Here is a 24,476-nt window from a genome sequence, read left to right as displayed (position 1 = left end):
TAAAAATAGAGCTACCCTATGACCCAGAAATTGCACTACTGGGTATTTACCCCAACAATAAAGATGTAGTGAAAAGAAGGGCCCCATGCACCCCAGTGTTCATAGTAGCAATGTCTATTGTAGCCAAACTGTGGAAGGAGCTGAATGCCTTTCAACAGACAAATGGATAAAGAAGATATTGTCCATATATACAATGGAATATTACGCAGCCATCAGAAAGAATGAATACCCAACATTTGCATCAACATGGATGGGATTGGAGGAGATTATGCTAAGTGAAATAAGTCAGCAGAGAATGTCAGTTATCATATGGCTTCCCTTATTTATGGAACACAAGGAATAGCATGGAGGAGATGAGGAGAAGGAAGTGAAAAATGAGGAGGTGGCAATCAGAGGGGGAGTTGAACCATGAGAGACTGTGGATTCCAGAAAACAAACTGAGGGTTTTAGAGGGGAGGGGCGTGGAGGAATGGATTAGCCCAGTGATGGGTATTAAGGAGGGCACGAATTGCATAGAGCACTGGCTTTTATACACAACCAATGAATCATAGAACACTACATCAAATCTAACACTGTACTGTATGGTGACTAACATTAATTATTTATTTATTTGTTTAAAAAAAATTTTAAAGATTTTGCTTATTTACTTGACAGAGAGAGAGAGAGAAAATATAAGAAGGGAGAGTGGGAGAGGGAGAAACAGGCTTCCCATTGAACAAGGAGGCTGATGCATGTTTTGATCCCAGGACTCTGGGATCATGACCTGAACCAAAGGCAGACACTTAACGACTAGGCCACCCAGGTGCCCCACATAAGATAATAATTAAAAAATAATCATTTTATAATGAAATCCTCACATACCATCCTTGATGGTAAGGAATTTTGGTGTTCTAAAAATAATAAAATGAAGTTTTTAATGAGGGAGAGAACGCACAAGCACAACCCTGGGGGAACAGCAGGCAGAGGGAGAAGCAGGCTCTCTACTGAGCAAGGTGCCTGAGGTGGGACTCAATTCCAGGACCCTGGGATCATGACCTGAGCTGAAGGCAGATGCTTAACTGACTGAGCCACCCAGGCATCCCAGACTGATTTTTTTTTTTTTTTTTTGGTTCAAATACGTAATGGTTGGGATCACTAGTTCTGGTGTCAGTATGCCTGTGTATCAATCCCAGCTCTGTCATTTCCTAGAAACTGTGGAACTCAGGCAAATCACTTAATTGTTGTGCCTTAGTTTACTCATCTATTAAATGGGGATGGTAAAAATTTTAACTCCTTATGGCATTGTTGCCACAATTCAATCAGTTAATACGTGTAGATCCTGCAATACTGGAAGACATAGTGAGCATTCAAAAATATTAGTTCTTGTTTTCTCCATCGTCATCATTGTGGTCTTTATCATCATTGTCATCATCACAGTCATCTGTCATCATAATTGTCACCATTATCATCAGTATCATCATTATCGTCGTCATCATTGTCATCTGCATCATTCTCATTATTGCCACATTGGCATCATCTATGTCATTGTCACTGTTATCAGTGACAGAGGCTTATGGTAGCTAAATGACTTTTCAAAGTTTCCTGGAATCTGTTTGTTTGTTCTTATTTTCATCAGAGAGTTAATGTTATTATTCAAAATAAATAGCACCTGAGTATTTCTCTAAGAGATCTAAGGAGCTGATTTGCTTTTCATTCATAATTTTAATGCACTTCTTCAAATTTTGACAAAATGCATATTACCTAAAGGGATGGAAGTTGAATGATTCATGGAAAGTTTTCTCTGAAGTGGTAAGAGGCAAGATGGCTAGGAGAATTTGAATATTTAGTAATCTCAAAGGTAAACCATTACCACAAGTCACAGTATCATTCAACATAACAAAAAAGTTTAGGTTTTTAATGTAAATCAATTCAATTAACTAGCATTTAACTAGCTTAGGAGACAAACAAAGATGACTAAGACTATATTCATGCTTCTAAGGAGGTGTGACCCTTTTGGAAAAGTTTGACAGAGAGAAATGCTGGATGTAAATGGATGTAAAGTTTGCCTTGCTGGTTGGGTGAAGTTTGAGACTGCCTCCCTTGGCCTTATAGAACTCCTGGCAAAAATATAGTTCCTTAGGAAGAAAAGAAGGTGAAAGATGCCAGATTATCTCCTTCATTCTCTCTGTGCATATTTTCTGTACATGTTCTCAGATCTTCCTCTGTCCAATGCAGACCCCAAGACAGTGTTCACTTGGGAATATTCTGTTTCTTTCCCTGGTGTGGGATTCTTCTGAGAATGTTCTCTGCTTCCTGGAACTTCAGGGACTGCCTGACACCTAAAGTTTCATGTACACCTTGACCCACTACAAAAAAGAATGAATCAAAGACCACCTCTTTTCACTATATGAGAGCTTTGGCTCAGCATCTGCTACGTGGGAAGGCATGAAGACTGGATACACTAGGGAGACGTTCACACTGTTGGGTCCCCCCAAAATGGGTACCCCAATAATGGGTCCGTGATTAAAGGAGCGAGATTGATACAAAGTGAAATTCAAGCAAAGCTTTATTTCACGCCAAGCATCAAGAATCAAACCAACTGTCCAACAGACTAGTCGGGGCCGCTTTCCAGACTAACTTTTATAGAGCAAAGGCCATGTGGTTGGGCCTGGCCCCACACAGTTGGCCAATTAAATTGTAACACACAGAGAAAGCTGCACAGTCATGCTAGGTGACCAATTGAATTACCCTAGTAGACATTTGAACCAGCCTATCACCTTGTTCAGAATTGGCACCCAAAAGGTACCCAAAGGGCGGGGCCCATACTCCTTGGTAGCTAGGAGACAGTATGCGCCCCCACTGATTGAATACCTCCACCTGGCCTGATCCACCCTTGTATTTGGATTTTGTTACCTGGGACTGGTTTCTGGGACTTGTTTTTAAGTAAGTTCCCCTTGGGGGGGTGGTAAGGTCAATTTAAGTTTTACAACAAAATGGTAGTTCAACCGGGGTGGGGCCACTCTGGCTGAATAGGCCCTTACAGCACCATCCCTAAATTGTCTTCCAGTGATAGAGCTAGTTCCAGCAGGGCCAGATATTTCTAAAGTTACTGAGTAGATCCTTCTATTTGCTTGCAGGGAACAAAGCTTTTGACTTTTAACTCTTTTAAGCGGAGCAGTGAATACACCAGCTCTTTGAGACACACTAGGAAGACATCTGACATTTAGAAATACATTAATCATCGGGGTAATGATTGACTCTCAACCACTGGGGAAATCACTCTCTAATTTTCTTACAGAGGTATCCAAATGAGTTCTTCATTCAATCTGGTCTTTCTAGTTTTCCATTTGAAAACATTTCAAAGGAAAGGATAGAAAATAAAAGTTCAGAATATGGATTAGTCAAAGTTAATCCATTAACATGTGATTATATAGTGCTTTCCATGAGCTTTGCCTACCTAAAAGACCATGTGTAGTTTTTACTCCCTTTCCAGGCATTCCCTTCTCATGTACTATACTTCTCCACCTTAACTGAACACAAAGGCTACTTCCTCCTTTAACTCCTTGGTTATTTGAGCTCAGACATGTTTTTGTTTTTGTCTTTTTCTTATCTGTACACCCAAAGTACTTTAAGAAATTAAACAGTGATATAATTTCAGAATATGACTTTCCTAATACAACCTGTAATATGACCTTTTGATTCTCCATAGTCAAACAGAACATTGCCTGTTATTATTTGAAGGTATGAGAGATGCCGAGTGTTAAATTTCCTTCTCTTTTCATAATAACAGAGGGATAACATTCATTAATCTCTTAAAATGTATCCAACAATGTGCTAAGCATTTTTCTTACATGATCTTATTTAATCATGACAGTTCTTGGAGACAGATGTTGACTTGTGAGGAACTGTGCTACTTAGTCAAGGGTGACCAACAAGAAGCAGGTTTAGGACTTGAACTCAGCCCATTCTATCTTCAGAAGTCTTGCTCTGAAACATCATGCTATGCTCAAGAGATCTGGCCTTCTGTCATTTTATCATGCATCTGGTGTTTTTATTAAAAGCAAATGAAAAGGCCACAAGTGTTAGAAGCCTAGTTTGGGATTCAAGCGAAATGACAAGTATCTTTCAGTTTCATCTTTGAATGTCCATGACTATATCTGGCCTCATATCATGATAATGTCCAAAGCCCAAATTTGAGAACTTTCACAAATGTGAGGTTCTTGGTGTCCCCTTCTCACCTTTGACACCCATAGTCCCATGTCACCCTCAGTCACTTTCATCTAGTGGTCAGGTCTACCTGCTAATTTACTCTCCTCATCCCCCACATTCTATGTTCTCACCAGGCAGTGGGTGCCATCATGCTTACTATCATGTCTCTGTGTTTTGAAAAATAAAAGCATTGAGACTTCTGAGTCCAGCTAAAGACTGCAAGGCCCCTGAATTTTAAGTGGATTTGAAAAATTCATTTTAGAGTTGCTTTCCTGTTAAATTGGACCTTTCGTTTCATGCTGGGCAGTAGCAAGCAGGGGTAGAGCCAAGAAGTAAGATGGGTTTGGCACAATAGCTCACTTGCTGTGGGCCAAGGTTTAGGTAGGTTTTGATTTTGTTTGGGGTGGCCTTGAATACACTTGGTTCTTTTTTTTTCAAAGTGTCCAAATGTGAGAGTGAATAGGAAATAGACAGGGGAAAATGAGCCTGTTGTGGGGAGGCGGGGACAAGCAGGTGTCTTCCTATGTGTACCTTTGATTCGTGGTGTAAGGAGCTTTCTGAGACGTTGGCTGGCAAGAAAGAAGCAGGTTGTCATGTCAACACTTGTGGTTTCCTCATATGTGTTTACTATAGCTTTTTGCTGGGTTTTAGTGCCTTATTCGAGGAGAAAATTACTCTGGCTTTTTGGGTCCAAGAGTATTCCTGGTGGCAGGCAATGGGCTGCCCTGCCCAGCCTGGGCTCCTTGCCTTCCTTTCTCCTCTCAGCCAGAAGCGGAAAGCCTGGCCACTCCTGGCTCTTTCTGCGAACGGAGACAAAGAGGAAAGCATGTGTAGGCTGTACGTACAGAATGGCGAACAAGCTGGTCTTGCTAACAGGTCAGGAAAGGTGGGGAGAGGGTCTGTCTCTTCTCCAGAGAGGTAAGGAGGAACAAAATTACAGATAGAGATGGGGAATGAGTGGCTCCTGTGGCAGCTTGTTTTGTTTGGCTTTTTGGTGTTTGAACTGCACCCTGTTTTGATTTAAAATAGCTGTTCATTTTTTTAAGATGTTCTTTGTTTGAGAGAGAGAGAAAGTGAGAGAGAGCAAGTGCACATGATCCGGGGAGGAGCAGAGGGAAAGGGACAAGCCAGCTCTGCACTGAGCACAGTGTGGGGTTTAATCCCACAACCCTGAGATCATGACCTCAGCCAAAAGCGAGAGTGGGACACTTAACCAACTGAGTCACCCAGATGCCCCTAGCTGTCCTTTTTTCTTCTTCTTTTTTTTTTTTTTAGATCAGGAAATCTCACCTTAAAAAAATAAGGACAGTGGATTTATAAAACACAGAATGTCTTATTCCTGCATGTCAACAATAAATGGACCCTGAGCAGCCGCTTCTCTTTCAAGAGTCTGTGTTGGCCATTTTGCTGCAGTCACCAGCGCTCCTCAGTGACCCCTGACACCGAGGCCGTGCGCCAGCTGCCATCTGTCATATTCATCCAGCTCATTTTATTCCTACACATGATTTGTCTGGCTCCTTGGGCATTTGATTTTATTAGGCTTCTTGTAAAAAGCTTTCCGTTCTATAGCAAGATGTCTGGGCTTTGTCCCAGGGCCTTCAGAACTGTTTGGAAGCCAGGAGAGATGAGCTCAGGTTTGGGTTTTAGAGATGACTCTGGCTCCTTGCCTCGAGCCTGTCCGGTTTCCAGTCCGTCACGCACATGCAAGCTAGTCGTGAGACAGACGCAACAGGGCCACGCGGATGAGAAGGTCTCATCCCAGGCAAGCAGCAGGGCTTGTGGAGAAAAGGGGAGAGACTCTGGAAGCACTTCAGGGCAGAATTGTCAGGGCTAGGAACCATCTGCGGTATATGGCATGTGGAGAGAAGTAAAATGAAGAGGCTTGCGCTCGTGGTCAGGGGATACGAACGCGGATGGAGAGAAGGAGGTGGATGTTTGACGTGATCCGAGTAAAAATACCAACAAAAATAGACTGTGTTCAGCTCTGGACGCTCAGGAAGTCACAATGTAGCCCATAATAAATTCATTTCTTACCCAAATATGTTTCCTTGTTAAAGCAGCACCATCTGTATAAACGAATGTGTGTAACAGCTGGCGACAGGTGATGTGATGAGCCCCCTCCGAGTCAGCAGTGACCCTTGTCTCGCTCACCGCTGTATTCCTGATACTGCGCAACCCCAGGACATTGTGTGCACACAGGAAGGATGCAGTGTAGCCACCAGTAAATTAATTAGTTAAAGATCAACTGAGATAATTTAAAGTGTACTCATGGTTTAAACTCAATTGTCACAAATTTTTGCTTAGGTAAGCCTTTTGCCTTTATCTCTGGTGCCCCTGAGCCCCCTCCACTGTAGCTTGTGACACCTGGGCACACCTGGGCACACATCCCAGGTTACAGTCGCTTGAGATACATATAGTAATGAACGTAGTTTTAGGTGATAACGAAGACCTCTCTGCTTTTAATACTAACATGATTCTTAAGTTTTAATTTTGGCCATTTACTATTTTTAAATACTGTTCAATTAAAACTATTTTAAAAGCCAACGTACACGCAGGTGTCTTCACAGAGACTTACCTGTACTTCTTCCTTAAGGAGCAAATAACTGAGTGGAGTGCCTTTCTGGGATGGCCCTGTTATCAGAATCAAAACCCATTTTATAGTCAAAGATTCAGCTACAGCTTCTGCTATCATGTTCCTAGGTTGCTTGAGGGGCTGTTCACCTGCTGAGATTTTCAGAAGATTTGACAAGTAATCATACAAGTTTTATAGATTTTATGCAGGTAATAGATGAATACATTCTTGCTGTAAAAACCATAAAGGTGTATATAATATAAAAAGCAAAGGTCCCACTTCGATACTACCTCCTCAAGTCCTTTCTTTTCCTCCACAAGTAATCATAGCTAATTTTTAATGGGTTCCTTTAAAACTTTCTACTATGCACAGAAGCGCCTGGGTGGTAGCTCAGTGGGGTAGGCACCTGACTCTTGATTTAAGCTTAGGACATGATCTTGGGGTTATGGGATTGAGTCCTGAGTTGGGCTCTGTGCTCAGCGTAGAGTCTGCTTGAGATTCTTTCCCTCTGCTTTCCCCCCGATCTCTCTCTCTTTCAAATAGGTAGATAGATAGATAGATAGATAAAATCTTTCAAAAACAAAAAACAAAAAACCCCAAACCTTTTTTCTTTGCACTATGGCACAAACCTATACATTTATAAAGACAAAGCTTCTTGGGGACTTGAGTTCTATCATGTTATCATATTGGCAAATAATTTGTCAAAGGTTACTTAAAAAGGACCAGGGATCTTAGAGAAATCAGCATGTGAATGTGCTTCTGTCTACTTCTTTTAATTGCAGCTAGCCCTCTGTAATATGTGCACCTTGCTTTCTTGAAATGTTCAGGGACATTTAGCTTGTTTCTGATTTTTCACTGCTGTGAACAATGCCACAATGAGCATCTTTGCCCTTGACTCTTTGGGAAAATATATTAGTATTTCTCTAAAAGACATTGCTTGCTTTAGAATTGGTGGTATAAGATATGCGCATTTAAAATTCTGATAGATATTTCCAATTTGTTCTTCAAAAAAACTATACCAGTTTACCCTTTTGCGAGTGGGATGTAAGATTAACTCTTTCCCCACTCCACTGCCTCATCTAGACATTGCCATTTTAAAAATTATTATAACTCGTGTGAATATGAATGAAATCTTGTTGTTGTTTTAAACTGCATCGTTGCTTTCCTGTGAGGTAGAGCCTTGGGTGCTGATGAGAACTTTGTCACCATGTGCCCTTGTATCTAAGTGTTGCTCTCCTGTTTCAGATGCTCACTACCTCACCTGCAGGATCCAGGAATGTGCCGAGACCACTCGCAGTGGGCCTTTTGCCCGTTCCATTGACATCAGTTCCCTGGTTGTTCAGGATGAATATATCTTCATTCAGGTGAGTCCAGAAAATGCAGTCAGTGGTAGAGAGGGGATGCTCAGGTGATGTCAGGAAAATGAGGGTGGCTTTTCCACGGTTGTGAAGATGGGCTGGGGTGCGGTCCCTCACTTGCTGCTCTGGTGACCTGTTCTCTGGGGGGATCCAAGACTTCTGGTGAAAGGAGAAGGGGTTATGTGTCAGTAATATGTGGAGGGGTCTTCAGTGGCCCACTGAATCCTCAGTTGGGTTGCTGTTTTATTATACCGAAAAGCGTCTGGAAATCACTAGGACTCGGTCTATGGTTTGGAGGTTACTTAGAGCCACATCTCCCATGGGATCTGAGTTTAATTAGTTTATCAAAGCTCCAACCCATTTCTGTCCAAAGTGACCTGTTGAACTTGGGAATGAGAATCCTCAAGAAATGTAGCATCTCTAGGATTTTCTTTCTAGAACAATCTAGAATTCACTGAATTTTCCCTCCCTTTCCAGCACTAACTACTCCCTAATATGTGCCAAATCTAAAATCCTGCACTCCCCAAAACTCTGACTCAAAAAGAAAGCTAGGTGTGACTCGCATTTATAGACAAGCAAGGGCAGCTTTGTGTTAGGTCTTGAGTTTCCCTGGAAGGAGATGCAGAGAAGAGCAAAAAAGAGGAAAAAATGAAAGGTGATTCTCCATTGAGTGACTGTGAGTGTGTATGTGTATGTGTGTGTGTGTGTGTATGTGTGTGTGTGTGTGTGTGTGTGAGAAACCCTAACCCTAACCTGACCTCCGACTGAAGTTTTGAATTCCCCCCACTCTGCCTTCCTACCCTTCTGCTCTCCATTCCTTTGCAAACTGTTTCCTACAGAAACCTTGATCTTTGGACTCTCCAAGAGTTTGCTCAGACCTAAGCACATGAATGATACTCTCTGCCCCGCTCCTGGTCTCTTAGTCCAGCTCTGCCCCACTCCTCCCGAGCTGGGCTACCTCTCTTCCTCTGAACCCTTGCAGCTCTTCTTGTCTGCCAGTCCTCCAGCACATGGACTATTAGGAATTGTTACTTAAATCTTTGTGGATTTGTCCTCTTTCTCAATTGTATTTTATACCATCTGAGGATAGGGACAATATTTTATACCCACATTTTACTCCTCATCCTTGGTTCTAACACGAAGCCTTTGTAAATCCAGGGTGCTCAGTGACTGCTTGTTGTATGGATAGATTGTAGACAGAGAGGTTACTTCTTTTGAAAAATCAGTTGTATAGACTTTTGAGGGCTTGTAAAATGTAGGAAAAGTAAACAGCCACTCAAAAACCACCCTGAAAAAGGGAGGGAAAGAGAGGTCTTTTTGGCTCAAGAAAACCAGCAGCAACAAGATGCCCTTCAACAGACGAATGGATAAAGAAGGTGTGGTCCATGTATACTATGGAGTATTATGCCTCCATCAGAAAGGATGAATACCCAACTTTTGTAGCGACATGGACGGGACTGGATGAGATTATGCTGAGTGAAATAAATCAATCAGAGAGAGTTAATTATCATAGGGTTTCACTTACTTGTGGAGCATAAATAATAATATGGAGGACATGGGGGAGGTGGAGAGAAGTGAGTTGGGGGAAATTGGAGGGAGAGACAAACCATGAGAGACTGTGGACACTGTGAAACAAACTGAAGGTTTTTAGAGGGGAGAGGGGTGGGGGGTTGGGTGAGCCTGGTGGTGGGTATTATGGAGGGCACATATTGCATAGAGCACTGGGTGTGGTACATAAACCATGAATTCTGGAACACTGAAAAGAAATTTTAAAAAATTTAAAAAAAAAGGAAAACCCCTATTTCTTAGTTCAAGTAAAAGCCAGAATCTCAGACTGTTTTTTCCCTAAATCTTGGCAGGTCATGGGCACCATTGTTTCCTTAATCATGAGTATATATTGAACATATACAATGCAGAATAAACAATGTTAGGCACCCCTTGGTTTTTCCTAGCTTTGGCCCTTGGCTTGCTTCTCTCTGCACCTGGTACTCACTGTCTGGGTGATCCTGTGATCTTAAGTACCATCTCTATATTCCCATGACTCTCGAGTCAGGGAATTGTGACCTCTACCCTGTACTTTAGATCTTTATGTCTCATAGTCATCCTGGTATCTCAACTTGGATGTTGTATGGCTAAAATAAAATCAGCGTGTCCCCCTTGAACCTGACACACTGGTGGCACTGCCCTCTACCAGGTCACTCAAGGCAGAAAACTAGAAGTTTGTCTATGTCGCCAAATTCAGTGAATCAAGGCTCCTGTTCTTATCACCCTGACTTATTTCTCAGCTGTTTCCTTTCATTCCATTTGCATTGCCATGGTCCCAGTTTAAGGCTTTGTATTTCTTTATCTATATTTAATTTTTTTTTCAAGGTAGAAGCACAGAGATGATTTATGAATTTACCAGTCTGATTGCCCTTTCCTTAATGCTAATACTGTATATAATGATGAACATGGCAGAATCGTTTCTGGGAAACATGATGTAGAATTTTTAAATGTTCAGATTTTTTAAAAAATTCATTTTTCCTTTTATTGCATGAAGTTTTCTGTAACTCTGCAGGCAGACATCCAGGTTTTTTTTTTCCTAACTATTCTGAAATATCTTTTATTATTATTAGTCTGGAAGCCAGTAGTAGTTTCTTCGTTCATAAGCATAAATTTTTATTTTGTTTGAAAGATATGAGTTCCCATTAGTCAATAAAGTTTTATTGATTGCCGGCTACATTTCAAGCCCTTGCTCTAGGAGCTGAGGTTAAGGCAGTGAACATAATAAACTTCCTGCCCAAGTGGTGTTTGTATTCTAGTGGGAGACGGGGAAATATATATATATAATATATGTAAATATATGTTATATGTATTTATAATTATATATAAAATATACATATTTTTTATATATGTAGATATGAAAGCCTATAAAGAGTGGTGGTTGAGATCCTGTAGTTTGAAATCCGATGGCCAAGATTTATTCTAACCTCTGCAGGCTTCACTTCAGCTGCATGACCTTGAGCTGTGCCTCATCTATAAAAAGAGAGTAATTACAGTTCTCACTTCATGGGTTGCTGGGCAGATTCTATTTGTTAATTACATCTGTAAAGTCCCAAAACAATGCTATAGAAATGTTTCTCTCTATCTTTCTATCTATCTTGTTCTATTATCTATTTATCTATTTACAGAATATATCAGGTAATGATAATGGGCTGGCTGAAAACTCATGAGGAATGTAAATGTTAGGTATCAGTAGGTATTGTTGTTTTATTTAGGATGACCTGCAAAGGACTCATTTGGTGAGTGGCAAACCAGGAGTGGGCAGCGGAAGTCAGCAGTGAGAGCAGGACATAGAGCTGGGTGTGTTGGGCCCTGTACTTTCTTGATCCCCGCATGAGGACATGGAGTGAACAGGAGAGATTGGAGTCTGGCTTTAGGAGCAGAGGTGATGAGGAGACCAAGGCTGAGGGATATAAGTTGGGAGGATGTCAGCATATCCATGTTATTTTTGAATTACAAAATTGAAGTCACCAAATGAGCAAGTACAGACAGAAAAGAAAACAATGCAAAGACCGCAGGGCACAGGGCACTCTAATATTAGGGATGAGAAAGAAGGAGTAAAGGAGACCTTGTCACAGAGTTTATAGACAGCCACAGGAAGACCTAGGGTACTAGATCCCACAGGACCTGGAAGGCTGTTTTAGGATTTTTTTTTTTTTGTAAACCATGAGAGAGATGGGAAGCGTGGAGTAACAATTCTCCCAAATAATGCAAAAGGCCAATACTCTTGAGAAAAACATGGAATTTCATCAATCACTAAGTAAACACAGATGAAATGTGATTATTTGCAACTCTCAGTTGACTAAGTTTAAAATAAAGTGAAAGCATGTCCGTGGGTTACACATGGACAACTGTACATATGACAGGTACAGATGTGTGTCGTTCGGCCAGCAGCAGCTAATGAGTCCCTGCCTTCACATTGATCAGTATATGTCTTAGTTCTGACAGTGTATGCTTAGTCTTTAGTTAAAATTGCTTCTTTAAAAAAAGATTCATTATATGATGTTTTCCTTGCTTTTCTGACACTGTGTTTTCTTTGATAATTTTGAATACATGTTCTAGCTACTTTATGAATATAACAGCAGATCTTCTAACTTTTGGATAATATCTGTTGATTTCCTCTATGAGCAGTGACACAACTAATAGATTTCCATGCATTTCTCTTTCCTCCTCTCTCTCTTAAATTCCTCCCCTGGTTTTAGACGGTCATATTATCTCTTTGTTTGCTTTTCAAACTTAAAATATAATGCTGTTAGACTTAAATATTTTATGAAGCATGGCTGAACAAAGATATAAAAAAATAACCTGTGTTTATGACCTGTATCCAACTCCAGTTTTGTTAATTAAATCATTCAGAGCATTTATATACTTCTGTAAACCATGATTCCTGCTTTTATTTTGATTTTAGTTTTATAGTTAAATCTAGGCCCTTTATTGTAGTTTTCCTATTTGTTCCTTGGTTGTCTGCAGTTTTTCCTTTAGTAAAGTTTTCAGGAAAGGTAAGTTTTTGAATGTTGAAAATGTGTATCTCTCCCTTTAGGCTATAAAATATGTGTGTCATTTGATTTCCATGAGAACTTTGCTCCATTAATTTATTGAATCTTATGATGTCAGGCCAGTCTGATATTTTCCCTTTTAGGTGTCCTAAGTTTTTTTTTTTTTGCCCTTTGATACCTAAAAGTCCTTTTAAAAATATATATTTGAATACTATTTGCTTTGTTAGTATATGTTTTGTGGTTGGTCATACTGTGTCAATTCCTTTTCCTGAAATGTAAGTCTCATTCAGTTGGTTCAATTTGCCCTTACCTTTTAATTTCTCAAAAGTTTCTGATACATATTTTGAAATATATATTGTATTTCAGTTTCATTATTTTGGTTCTCATCCTCTAAAACACTTAGGATGTGTACAATAGACAGGATAAGCAAAGGAGAGTCATCATTTTTTCCCTTCTAATCAGTTTTAATTCCCTAAGCAAAATGATATTAAAAAAAAAAATCTTACCCACATTGTCCATGAACGAGTAGTTAGCAGTGTCCAGGCTTCTTTTTGCATTTTTTTTGCTGTTATTGTTGAACTTCTTTCCTGAACTTTGATAGCTTATATTTTGTGACTTTATGTTGTCTCAACATAGCTACCCTTAGCTCTTGTATTTCTACTTTGAATTCTTCTCATACAGAGGTGATCTCCTCATCATACAGATTATTCTTAATCAGCAGTATGGTCACAACTTTCATTTGCTTCATGGAAGCAGTTTTTATTCTGTTTCTGCTATTAATTTTTTCTGTCCCTTACCCTCTCTTATTTTGCCATATTATTTTATAATTCCTGTGCTGTTTTCTTTTTATGTTTTTCACCATTATTTATTTTTTTCATAACATGAGCTCTTCCTGGACAGACTGAGGAGTTTCCTCTTGGTGATGGACCAGAGCTCTATTTCAGCATAACAAAAATCTTCCTTTTTTCTCAGTGAAGTTCCATATAACTCCCAATAGTTTGTCTGTGATAGGGTCCTTCACATAAGGTAAAAGTGCCTGGCTGTTCTTTATCCGGCCACACCTCTCCAGCTTCTTATCACCACCCAGTTCCTGGAATAGACCCACTGCCAATTCCTGGGGCACACAGACCTTTGGTTTCAAATAATAGATTGTTAGTTTTGTTCCCGGGAAAATGTCTCTTCAGAGAATGCTATTTCTCTGACTTGATCCATGATTTGTAGTTGTGGGCATTTTTGCCTCGGTGCCTGTCTGTTCCCTGTTTGTTCTTCACTGAATTTGGCTTCCTTTCCATGTATATATTGTGTTTCAGGGCCATATTTTCATTGAGAATAGAATTTGTACTTTTAGTTCTTGTTTTTCTTGTTGCTCCTGGGTGATTTATGAGAGGAAAAAAGGAAGCACCATTATTACTTGGCTATTTAAAACCGTTTATAAAGCTTTATTATGTATTTTCTGAAATGTTGCAATATCTTTCTAACTGATTTTCTTGTTCCTTGACCTGCAACCCCCACCCCCAGTCCACTCACAGCACTACTTCCAAAGTAATTTATTTAAAACAAAGATCAATGTTCCTGCCTCCAGTGGCTGCTCACCACCTGTAGGTTAAAATCTAATTTCCTTAATATTAGTATCCTGCATACTCCCATCAGCCTCATGGGAATTCTTTAGCCACTATGGCTCCCTGTATACCTTCCTTATTATATTTTACCCTTTCATAAACAAAAAAACCTGTTCAGTGTCCATACATACATGATGTCATTTGTTGCTTAACATGCCTTTCTTGCATGACAAACCTGCTTGGAATGTCCATTTATTAGACAAACTTATCCTTAGATTCAACTTAGGCATTGCTAGCTATAGAAAATCTTCCCTGACATCCTCAACTGGGGCTGCACAAAACTTCTTTGCTGACTACTTAACCCGTGTGTATTATGTCTTGCCAGCCAGGTCTGTAAACTTTAAGAGGAAAAGACGATGCCTTACCGTACATCAGTGTTTCTCTTGCATAGTGTAATGACTGGTTCTCAGTACATGTTTGTTGAACGGAACTGAACTGAGAAGATAAGACACCATTCTTATTCTCAGGGAATGCAAGTTATCTTTTTAAAGCAAGGGAATCTTGTTTCTCCAACTAACAATATAAGACAACTTAGGGTAATTGGCAATTGTTCACTGCATAAGAAATGACCATATGTGGAATATCTCTGCATTTTTATAAAACTGCTGTCCAACAATTATCCATTATGTTATTCAGTACCCTTTTTATATTCATTCATTTAAATATATTAAAATACAATCAGCCCAGTGGGGAACACAGACAGCTAAACAATTATAATGTAGCTTGATGAGAGCTGTATTAGTGCAAAGCTCATGTTGCTCTTGGAGTAGGCAGGAAGAGCTTCGGGAGGCAGGTTAATACGAGCTTCCTATCAAGGGAGATTAGGAATCCCAGTTAGGGAGGTGAAGGAGAAAGCTCATTCCAGGTGGGAGAGAAGCAGGCATAAAGTTAAGAAAGTGAGAGAACATAATACTTGGGGACCTTTATCCAAGGACAGGTGTAGTTGTGGGAGGGAATTAAGTGGCAGGAAAATCAAGTAGAAGATTGTCTAGGTGAGATGAGCCTTTTTTATTTCCTTCCATGAAATCTGGGTAATTTTGTGTTTCCCCCTTTATAGGGCCGAGAAGCTCAGAACTAATTTTTTGCCCATTGTAGCACCTTCCTTTCTCCTACTGGCCATTTGTGATCACGTGGCTACTTTCTTTTCCTATCTATTTTTTGTTGTTATTTATTGCTTTTTTTTTTTTAATTATTGGAAGCCATCTCAGAGCAATTTCTGTAACCAATGTGAATTTTTAATCTTTTTTGGAGGATCTGAGTTTTGAAAATTGAAATGGAGCTCAAGAAAGGCTTTAAGGGGGGATGCCTGGGTGCTTAGTGGGTTAAAGCCTCTGTCTTTGGCTTGGGTCATGGTCTTGGGATCCTGGGATCAAGCCCTGCATTGGGCTCTCTGCTCAGTGGGGAGCCTGCTTCCTCCTCTCTCTCTGCCTGCCTCTCCACCTACTTGTGATCTCTGTCTGTCAAATAAATAAATAAAATCTAAAAAAAAAAAAATGGCTTTATGGAGGAGGTCAGATTTATACTGCAATGATTAATGTCCATCTCAAAAGCAAGAAAAAGGCAGGGATTCCTCATTCTGTTCATTGAAATAAAGCTGCCTCAGAAGGCTTTTGTGAGGGCAGAAAATCCTCAGACCAATAGTAGCTTCTCCTCCAGGGTTTAAACCCACAGATTGATATCTGCACAAGGAAGGCATCTGGGCATCAGAGTAGGTAGTATCTACCTCTCCTGCCAATGTCTACTGAAGAATGATCCCAAGAGAAGAAGCTAGAGTGTGTCAAGGCTCAGGTCCAGCCCAGCCCGTTTGGGAGACATCTCCAGGGAGCACTGCTAAGGCAGAGCTGGGCTCTGAGGACTATGTATTTTCTGAAGGATGCTTGCTGTCACTCCAGAATTTGGCTTTTAAAGGGGAACCTTATAAAGCCACATTATTTTCTTCTTTGCCTACAATCTGAGCAGCTGAATAATAGCTGAGTGGGCATAAAGGGCTCTGGTGGCTTTGGTTTTTCATAATTTTAAGGGTTTTATCCATTTGAATTTTTTAGTTTTGTAAAATATTGATATCCCTTATTTTTAGTGCCATCAGAGACCTACAACTGGAAAAAAAAAAAAAAAATCTTACAGGAAAGGTTGCCGGTTGATCCCCTCGTTCTTACAGGCTTTTTTTTTTTTTTTTTTTGGCCAAATGTGATTTTTGGCAGGTTATATTTACATTGAGTGTTAGGGAACTTGTTTCAGGAGCTACTGAAAAAGATTCTTAACCTCTCCTTAAGTAGAGTTACTCAGTTTTTGTTTGCTGGGTTCTTAATACCTTTCTCATTTGACAAAAACAATCTGTTGCTAAAATGTGTTTGAAAACCGCTGACTTTCTGTAGCACAGTTGGTTCCATGGGTCAAAGGTCAGATGTTTTTGCATGCAGACAACTGAACCACCAGGGAATCAGATGACATGCAGTCCCGTTTTCTTTCTCTGGAAATTAATAAATATTATGTATGTGTCTAAGGCATACTTATTTATCCACGAGTGAGCCATATACAAATGCATATGCATTTGAGATTAAAGTTTCAATAACCAAAAACCCAGTAACCTCTGCATAGTAAACTTCCCATGACATTGATTTTGCATGAAAAATTCACCCTCAAAAAAATTTGTCCTTCTAAAGGAAAGCTCCCATGCCCAGTTATTTCTTTTTTCCTAAACATGATTAGTTTTGATTCTGTATCCTGTGTGTGCTTGAAGGGTCCATCTACTACTCACATGGCTCCTACAGTTTAGGAGAGACCCCAAAGGTTCTGCCTCACCTTTTATTGTTCTGTTGACAAAGAGGTAAATATAGTCATCTTGATGGTTTTGCTTGAGGGGACCAAATGTTTGATCTCCTGCTTTCAGCTGAGCTGAAGATATACAGAACACTGTGAAATTTGTTAATCTGTCAATGCCTTTTCTATGCAGGGGGCCCCAGGGCCTGGGGTTTCATAGTGAAATCAAAAGGAGCTAATCCTTCCCAGAAGAGCCCTTGTTTTAATGGGAAAGTGTCTGCCTGAAATGTCTCCGTTCCACATGGATAAAAGAGAAATCGGCTTTCCTCTGTAGGGGCAGGGGGAAAGAGATAAGTTGGTTTCTGTGTTCTGAGCCAAGAAGGTTGGAAATCCTGCCTTTTCTCCTTATGGAGTAGCTTTTTTAGTGATTATCCTGGAGAGTAGGTGGTTCAAGAGTGGTAACAATGCAATCCCTTCAGGGATAGGATTCATACCCTGGCTATTAGGGAGTGTGATGAAGAAATATGAATAGAGCCCTAATAAGTCATCTTAAGAGAATTGTGTGTCCTCGCTGAACTACACGGAGCCTGGACTCATTCCTTCCTCAGGGCACAGGAAGTGGCCCTCAGTGAAATAAAGATTCATTACTCATTGAACAGAGTTTCACTGTGAGTACAATTGTACTAAATGATACAGGTCTATTACAGATATCTAAAACACAAGAGAAAAAACAGATCTATAATTAAAATACAAACAAAACACTCCAGAGGCATGAAGAAAGCAGAAAATTCAAAGGGAATGCCATCCTCATTCTGCCCAATCCTTAACATCCACAACTAGACCAGTATCAGTGTATAGATCCACACTTTCAGCTCCTGGTAATGTTGTGTAGATGTAGTCCAAAGAGGTGTCCCCTCTGTAGCAAGGAATCCTGTGGGCAGAGCAATGATATGCAGAAGCGGGGTCCTGGGATGATTCTAGTATTAACAGTGGAGCCGCTCAGTCAGTAATTCGGATACAAGCTGTTATTGTTCGGAGTTGAAAAGTATTCTAGATGTATTAGCAATTAATAAGTACTAGTAGCTAGTTAACAGGTATTTCTTGAGGTCCTAGAAGTATGCCAGATACAATGGAGCATGGCAGGCTGGAAGGTGTTGTCCCTGCTCTCAGGCAGTTTATGACTCAAGTAGCTGGTGGTCTGATGTGGGGCAGAGGACCCTGAACTTATGCACTTGGGATGATAGGGTTCTGCCACCTACCAGCCAGGGAACACGGGACAGTTCACTTGGACTTTGAGAATGCTAATTTCCTCATCTCTGTAGAATGGAAGGATGCCCCTTGCCCTGCCTAAATTGAAAGGTTTTTATGAGGATCAAAGGAGATGATAATGGCTTTGAAATGCTCTGAAAACTACAGAGCCCTATCAAATGCAAGAATCAAGAGATTAATCCACATGCAAAAGTCAGCCTCCCTACTTCTGTGTATGCACATTCTCTTTGAAGAGTTTTTATAAGCCGGTCATGGAAAGGATTTTGAAATCTTTTCCCCAAATTCATTTTGTAATCACTCACGGGTTCAGCCCATGTATCGACATATGTGTGTGATAAAACCTTCCCACGTGCCTTCCATAGTACTAGTTATCGGAGAAACCAACTTCTCATGATAGATATGTAACTGTAGATATGCTGGGGTTTAATTCTCTTTCAAGACTCTTGAGTGCCTTCTTGAGGATGTTGGTCCCTAGCTCTCCCAGGTGTTGATAGTTTAAGTTCCTGGGAGTGTGGGAGTTAGCAAAGTCTCTATGGCATGTCTACTGTATCCCTAATAGTTATCTTTCTGACAGAAAAAAAGCCCTGGGGCAGAAATTAATAGAGTGTAATTATTCAAAGAAAAACTATTTGGCAATATTTTAAATGATGTTAATTTGGCCTTAATGGGAGAGATTTGAATGTTAAATAAATAGCAATTTCATCATTAGGGACACATTTACAACACAGGAGTTTAAAGGAAAATGAAAGAGTTGCAGAGACTGTCTTCAGAAGAAATTCAATAAAGACATCTTCAGGTGAATATTCTTGAAGCGCTTTCAGAATCTTAAGTGAGGTGTTTTCAACAGCCAGCACTAATGGAAGTTCTTTAAATAGCATGTTGCTGGGATGTGTCTCCTATACAGGCAATGATTTTAGGGCCTTGATGTAAAAGTTGCTACTAGTATTTGAAATAGTTCCATGAACAACCACAAATTAGTGTAAGTCATGATGTTTAGTTGATCCTGGCGTTGAAGAGGTCGCACCCCACGTCCTTCTGGCTCGTGTTTGCTCAGCTGCCAGCCCAGAAGCAGAGGCAGCACTGTGAAACTCTTGCTTTTTGTTCTGATTTCTGATTTGGGCTGATTTCTCCCAAATGAGATGCTTGCAAGAGACCCTTTTGCCATCGTGGTGGAGATAAACAAACCTTGAAGTACAAGGTGTTAGGCTCCTCTGGGCTAATTGTGCCTCTTCCTATGTCGTGAGGGTGATGCGGAGCCTCGTTCTCCATGGGTCTTCATAGGGTCCCCTGTGGGCCTGAACTATTACTCATAGTAATTACCAGTTCAGTAACTCTCCTTGGGATGGCTTTTCCTCCCTCATTTCCTACTTTCTAGTTCTACCTCTTTTATTCCTTCTTTTGTTGAGAAATTGATCATTTCTCAAATGCAAACAAACAAAACAGCCCCCCACCGAAAACTGAGCAAAACAAAACAAAACTACCTGCATAAAACCCCTCATCGCAGTCTCTACATTTCCAGGCAGAGGGAACCCAACTCAAGGAAACTAAGAGACTCTCAAATTTATTGAGTGCCTTATGTTTACAGTAATGTGAACAAATTGAACTATCCAAGAAAATTAGAATCAACTGCATGCCCATATCAAATTTCTCAATCCAAACCCTCAATCCCATCCTTTCTAACTTCTCAGGGACTGGCTTTACCTATTAGCCTTCTTCCTCTATGTCTTCAGCATGTTCATTCCTATTTTAGACTTCCCATCAGTATTGAAATATTTTAAAATATTTACTCACCTTAAATCAAAAAAAGAAAACAAAAATTTCTTTGAACCCCATGTTCCTCTCTATAAATGTCCCATCTTTTGTTCACAAGCAGATTTCTTAAGAGCTATCTGTTTTCTTTTTTTTAAAGATTTTATTTATTTATTTATTTCACACAGAGAGAGACATCACAGGTAGGCAGAGCAGCAGGCAGAGATAGAGGGGGAAGCAGGCTCACCACTGGGCAGAGGACCCTGAGATCCTCACCTGAGGCGAAGGCAGAGGTTTAACCCACTGATCCACCCAGGCACTCCAAACTGTCTGTATTATTTATCCTACTTTCTCATTTTCTTCTCTTTAACCCACCTGAGACTGACTTCTGCCTTGTCTACTCCATTGAAAGTACTTACGCCAGTTCATCAAGATGTCTTTGATTTCCGTCCAGACTACACCTCTCCATCACTCACTCAGCGGACCCTTCTACAGCCCCAGGGTCTCTAGCTGCAGCGCATCCCTGAGCACACTGGGCTTTGCTCCTTTCACAGTGTGTGCTTCAGCTCCTCCTCCTACCTCTCGGGCATCTTCTTCTTCCTCTCCTACTCTCTGGGCTCTTCCTCTGCCCACCCTTTCAATATGGGCTGTTCTCAGAGCTTTTCATAGGTTCCCTTTCTCTGCTCACTTCCCAGGCTCTCTCTGACCAATCCCATCTCATTGATTCTCTAGGCACCAGTTCCCATTCAGATGCTGATGAGTCCTCTGTGCCTCCTGCTGAGACAGAGCAGCTCACAGAGGGGCTGTTCCTTTCCTGAATGCCCAGCAATCCTTGAGGCTTGGTGATCTCTTCACTCCATTCAGGGCTTTGCAGTTCATGTCCCTAATGAATGATGAAGACTTGTTTTTCCCCAAGAGATCTGCAGAAGCTCCATGAAAGTTACAATACTTGTTACTTGTGAGGCCAGCATTGTAGGGAATCTTTTCCCTTAATCTCTGAGAATTGTTCTGTCATTTGCCCTGTTATTATAGCACAACTATTTGCTTTTCTAGTAGTACATGAATGGGATATGTCTGGCTTCGGGGTGTCAAGTTGTTTTCGTTTTGTGTATCACCTTTGGGTAATTAGTAATAGCTGCATAGAAGGCTGTGTTGTTGTGGTTCAGTAGGAAAGACTGCTGCTGTCAATTAGTGGTGTCTCGTGCTCGCTTCGGCAGCACATATACTAATTAGTGGTGTCTCCATGGGCTTGAGAAGGAAGAGTAGTGGCATGGATTCTGGGCGCAGTATATTTTATAGGAAGGGTGGCACTCGTTGTGTTTAATTATCCAGGAGCCTCATGATTAGATGCGGCCTGTGCATTCTGGTCTGGAAATTAGATATGTTGTCCAGAGGACCACGAGTGTTTCTGTAATTCAGCCCAAAGGAGGCAGATCAGCCGCTCTCAATCTCTTCCATATTGGAAAAATATGCAATTTCCTGTTTTCAAAGCAGTGATGCGTCAGAATGCTCTTTCCAGGTAACGCCACCACCAGTTTTTAACCCACCCATCAGCAAACTGAAAGAATGGTTGTCACGATTGATTTGTGGTGTCTCATATTTCCTGCTAAATGGTTGACTGCTAAGCTTGCATTTTATTTTCTTTAATTCTACTTTAATCTTCACAGGATCTCGGTGTGATGGACATTATTCTCTTTAGTGTTCCATGGAGAATTTCAAAGAGGTTCAGAGAATCCCCCTTTGTCCCGGAGCTCAGTGACGGCAGGGTTGGGATATGATATCAGAGCTGCCTGGGTTCATAAGGAGGACAGTGATCTATTTCTCATTTTGTTTTCCCAATGTGAAGAATCTTCACATTAACCCTGCATCGCCGGTTTTTCCCAGAAACTTTTCCAGATGCTGTAAAAGTGGAAGAGAGGTAGCTGCTGCCTCTATGGTGGTAGACACCAGGGGCAGGGAAGCCTTCCTCCCTCCTTGTTCTGTGGACTGTTTGTCAGGATCTGTTTCAATTTTGTTTCAGATCAGAAACTTTCTGCACCATTAACCCAAGAAAGGCTTAATGGGATTCAGTGCAATGCAATCATGCCTGTACCTCTGAGAGCTGTCCCTCAGAAGCACTTAGAGGATTATTCAAAGACTCATCGCTAGGGTGGGGGGTGGTGGCGGTGTGAGTGGCAGCATGGTTAATCTTCATTACCATCCGGGCCTCCACTTTCTTCAGCTTTCCCCACTTTCCTTGTACCTCTCGCCATGAGTTACCCAGTTTCCGTCATGTGCTTCTTGGCACAGCTTCTCTGGAGTCCCATTCCTGGGAGCAGAGGAGCTACTGAATCATGACCCAGCTGGGTCTCCCCATTGTCTTTCCCTTCCAAGTCCCAGTAAGTTCCCCACACCCTCTCTTCCGAAGCATAGCTCCCAGGAAATGCCTTTCCTGGGGCCTTCCCCTATTAAAGATAATTGTATTGTAAAAACGACAGTGCTGATAATAAAGGCATTTGGGCTGTGGACTGAGAAGAAGACTATTAAGTCCACTCCTCTCCCCATTACCATTCTAACTAGGATACAGATCTATTTATTTCAGAGTTTCAGCTTTTAAAAATTTTAATCGCTCTGCCTTTACCTCTGTAGCTAGCTAATGGGGTAAACAAATGCTTTGGATTTCGCAAGCAACTTTTAAGAATCTGATTCTGAAACCCATCATGATCATCGGTTAAGAACTAAGGTCTTTTTAGAGTTTAATAGTGGCAGAGCCAGTGGCTGATCGATCTGCTTAATTTGATTGAGCACCTACTGAGTGCTCTGGGCAGTGATAGGTTCTGAGACAGAAGGATTAATAGTTCGTTCATTCATCCATTCAACAAACATTTGTTGAGCACTTAATGTGTCCCTGTTATTCTAAATGAAGGTCATATAATGGTGTCTTCATTTTGTTTCAGACTAGGTGAGGGGTTGGGACTCTATGGCCGTACTCTTACCCTAAGCAATGTTCAGAAGCTCTTGAGAAAGTGCTGGGCTTTTTCTCAGGTTAAGGGAGACTCATGAGGCTTGATATGATCAAAGATACTTTTCTGGAGAAGGTAAGGCTCGAGCTAGGCCTCCAACTGGAGAATTGACTTAAGGAGTCTAAATTTAGGACCATCCAGTGCTCAAAGGAAGAGACCATTCTGTGGTAGGAGACAGTGCGCCACAGGATGGGCTGGGCAGGTCGATGGAGGAGAGGGGTGGGCAGTACAGCATTCCTGGGTTTAAGTCTGGTCTCACCCTTAACTCCCTCAGTGACCCTGGGCCCTCACCTTTATAAACCAGATACAGGTGGAATGGATCCAGTTTAAGGAGAGTGAGGGACTGGACGAATTCTCCCACCTACTCAGCCTCTTCATCATCCATTGTGGACACCTCCAAGGTATCACTGTAGGATTCCAGAACTTCATGGAATCCAGTGTGGAAGGCAGTGGGGTACATGACTCCAGAGTTCCCTCCTAATGCTACCATTCCACAAGTCTGCTCACTCTCCAAGATGCTCCGTTTAGTTTAACATGGATGGACAGGGGACTGTTATTCAGAAGTATTTCCCAACTTATTTCTCCAATGTCAGAAGCAAATCGAAAGATATTTAGGTTGTAGCTAATCCCTTAAGAGAGCTTCTGAACCGGGATGCCTGGGTGGCTCAGTTGGTTAAGCACTGCCTTCGGCTCAGGTCATGATCCCAACATCCTGGGATCGAGTCCCACATCGGGCTCCTTGCTCGGCAGGGAGCCTGCTTCTCCCTCTGCCTCTGCCTGCCATTCTGTCTGCCTGTGCTCACTCTCTGTCCCTCTCTCTGACAAATAAATAAAATCTTTAAAAAAAAAAAAAGAGTTGCTGAACCATTCTTTCCTCCTTTCCTTTCACATACATCTACTGAGGGCACAAGGTGGATAGTACAATAGGTCAAAAATTAAAAAGCACAAAAGTAAAGGTTCCTACCCTAGGGGGCCTTTTAGTCTAGTGAGAGAGAGAGAGAGATCATATGTATGCAGAACCATGAAGAAGATAAATAATTACATGTTGTGATCCAGCCATGAAGAAATAAACATAATTGCAAGAGCCAATCAGAGCAAAGAAGGGACTTCATCAATTCATTTATTCTGTCAGTCCCTTGACAAGTATTTCCGGAGTTACTGCTATCCACAAAGCATGGGACCCCACGTCGGAGATTTGATAGTGAAGGTGATAAACTCCAGCCCTTTTCTCATGGGAGTTTATGATTCACATGATTCCCATCTCTGATAGGTATTAAAAGGCAACAATAAAATAAGAGCATAAATTAGAAAACTCTGTGCATGCAGACCTGTGTGTTTGTGTGCACACACACCTGCATATGTTCATGTAAAATACCTCCAGATTCTGCTTTTGAGATGGGAACATATGAAATGATTTCATG

General features: G+C 41.1%; 1 protein-coding gene and 1 long non-coding RNA gene across 3 annotated transcripts in view; one reads left to right on the top strand and one right to left on the bottom strand.

The window, feature by feature from the left end:
- Positions 1-24,476, top strand: part of SORCS3 (sortilin related VPS10 domain containing receptor 3) — a 586,410-nt gene that overhangs the window by 431,068 nt on the left and 130,866 nt on the right. For both annotated transcript variants that reach the window (XM_004749297.3, XM_013054566.2), the window contains exon 7: positions 8,006-8,124. In XM_004749297.3, the coding sequence (XP_004749354.2) occupies positions 8,006-8,124 (119 nt within the window). The remainder of the gene's footprint in view (positions 1-8,005; positions 8,125-24,476) is intronic.
- Positions 8,122-23,444, bottom strand: LOC123388687. The gene is made up of 3 exons (XR_006603169.1): positions 23,347-23,444; positions 13,163-14,025; positions 8,122-8,277 (listed from the first exon to the last, which is right to left on the bottom strand). It is a non-coding gene; the product is annotated as an uncharacterized LOC123388687 (long non-coding RNA).

The sequence above is a fragment of the Mustela putorius genome, unplaced genomic scaffold (assembly GCF_011764305.1).
Source record: "Mustela putorius furo isolate JIRA1106 unplaced genomic scaffold, ASM1176430v1.1 tig00003909_pilon_pilon_pilon, whole genome shotgun sequence".
Taxonomy (NCBI): domain Eukaryota; kingdom Metazoa; phylum Chordata; class Mammalia; order Carnivora; family Mustelidae; genus Mustela; species Mustela putorius.
The sequence above is the reverse complement of the archived record's forward strand: the minus strand, read 5'-3'. Positions and strand labels throughout refer to the sequence as shown.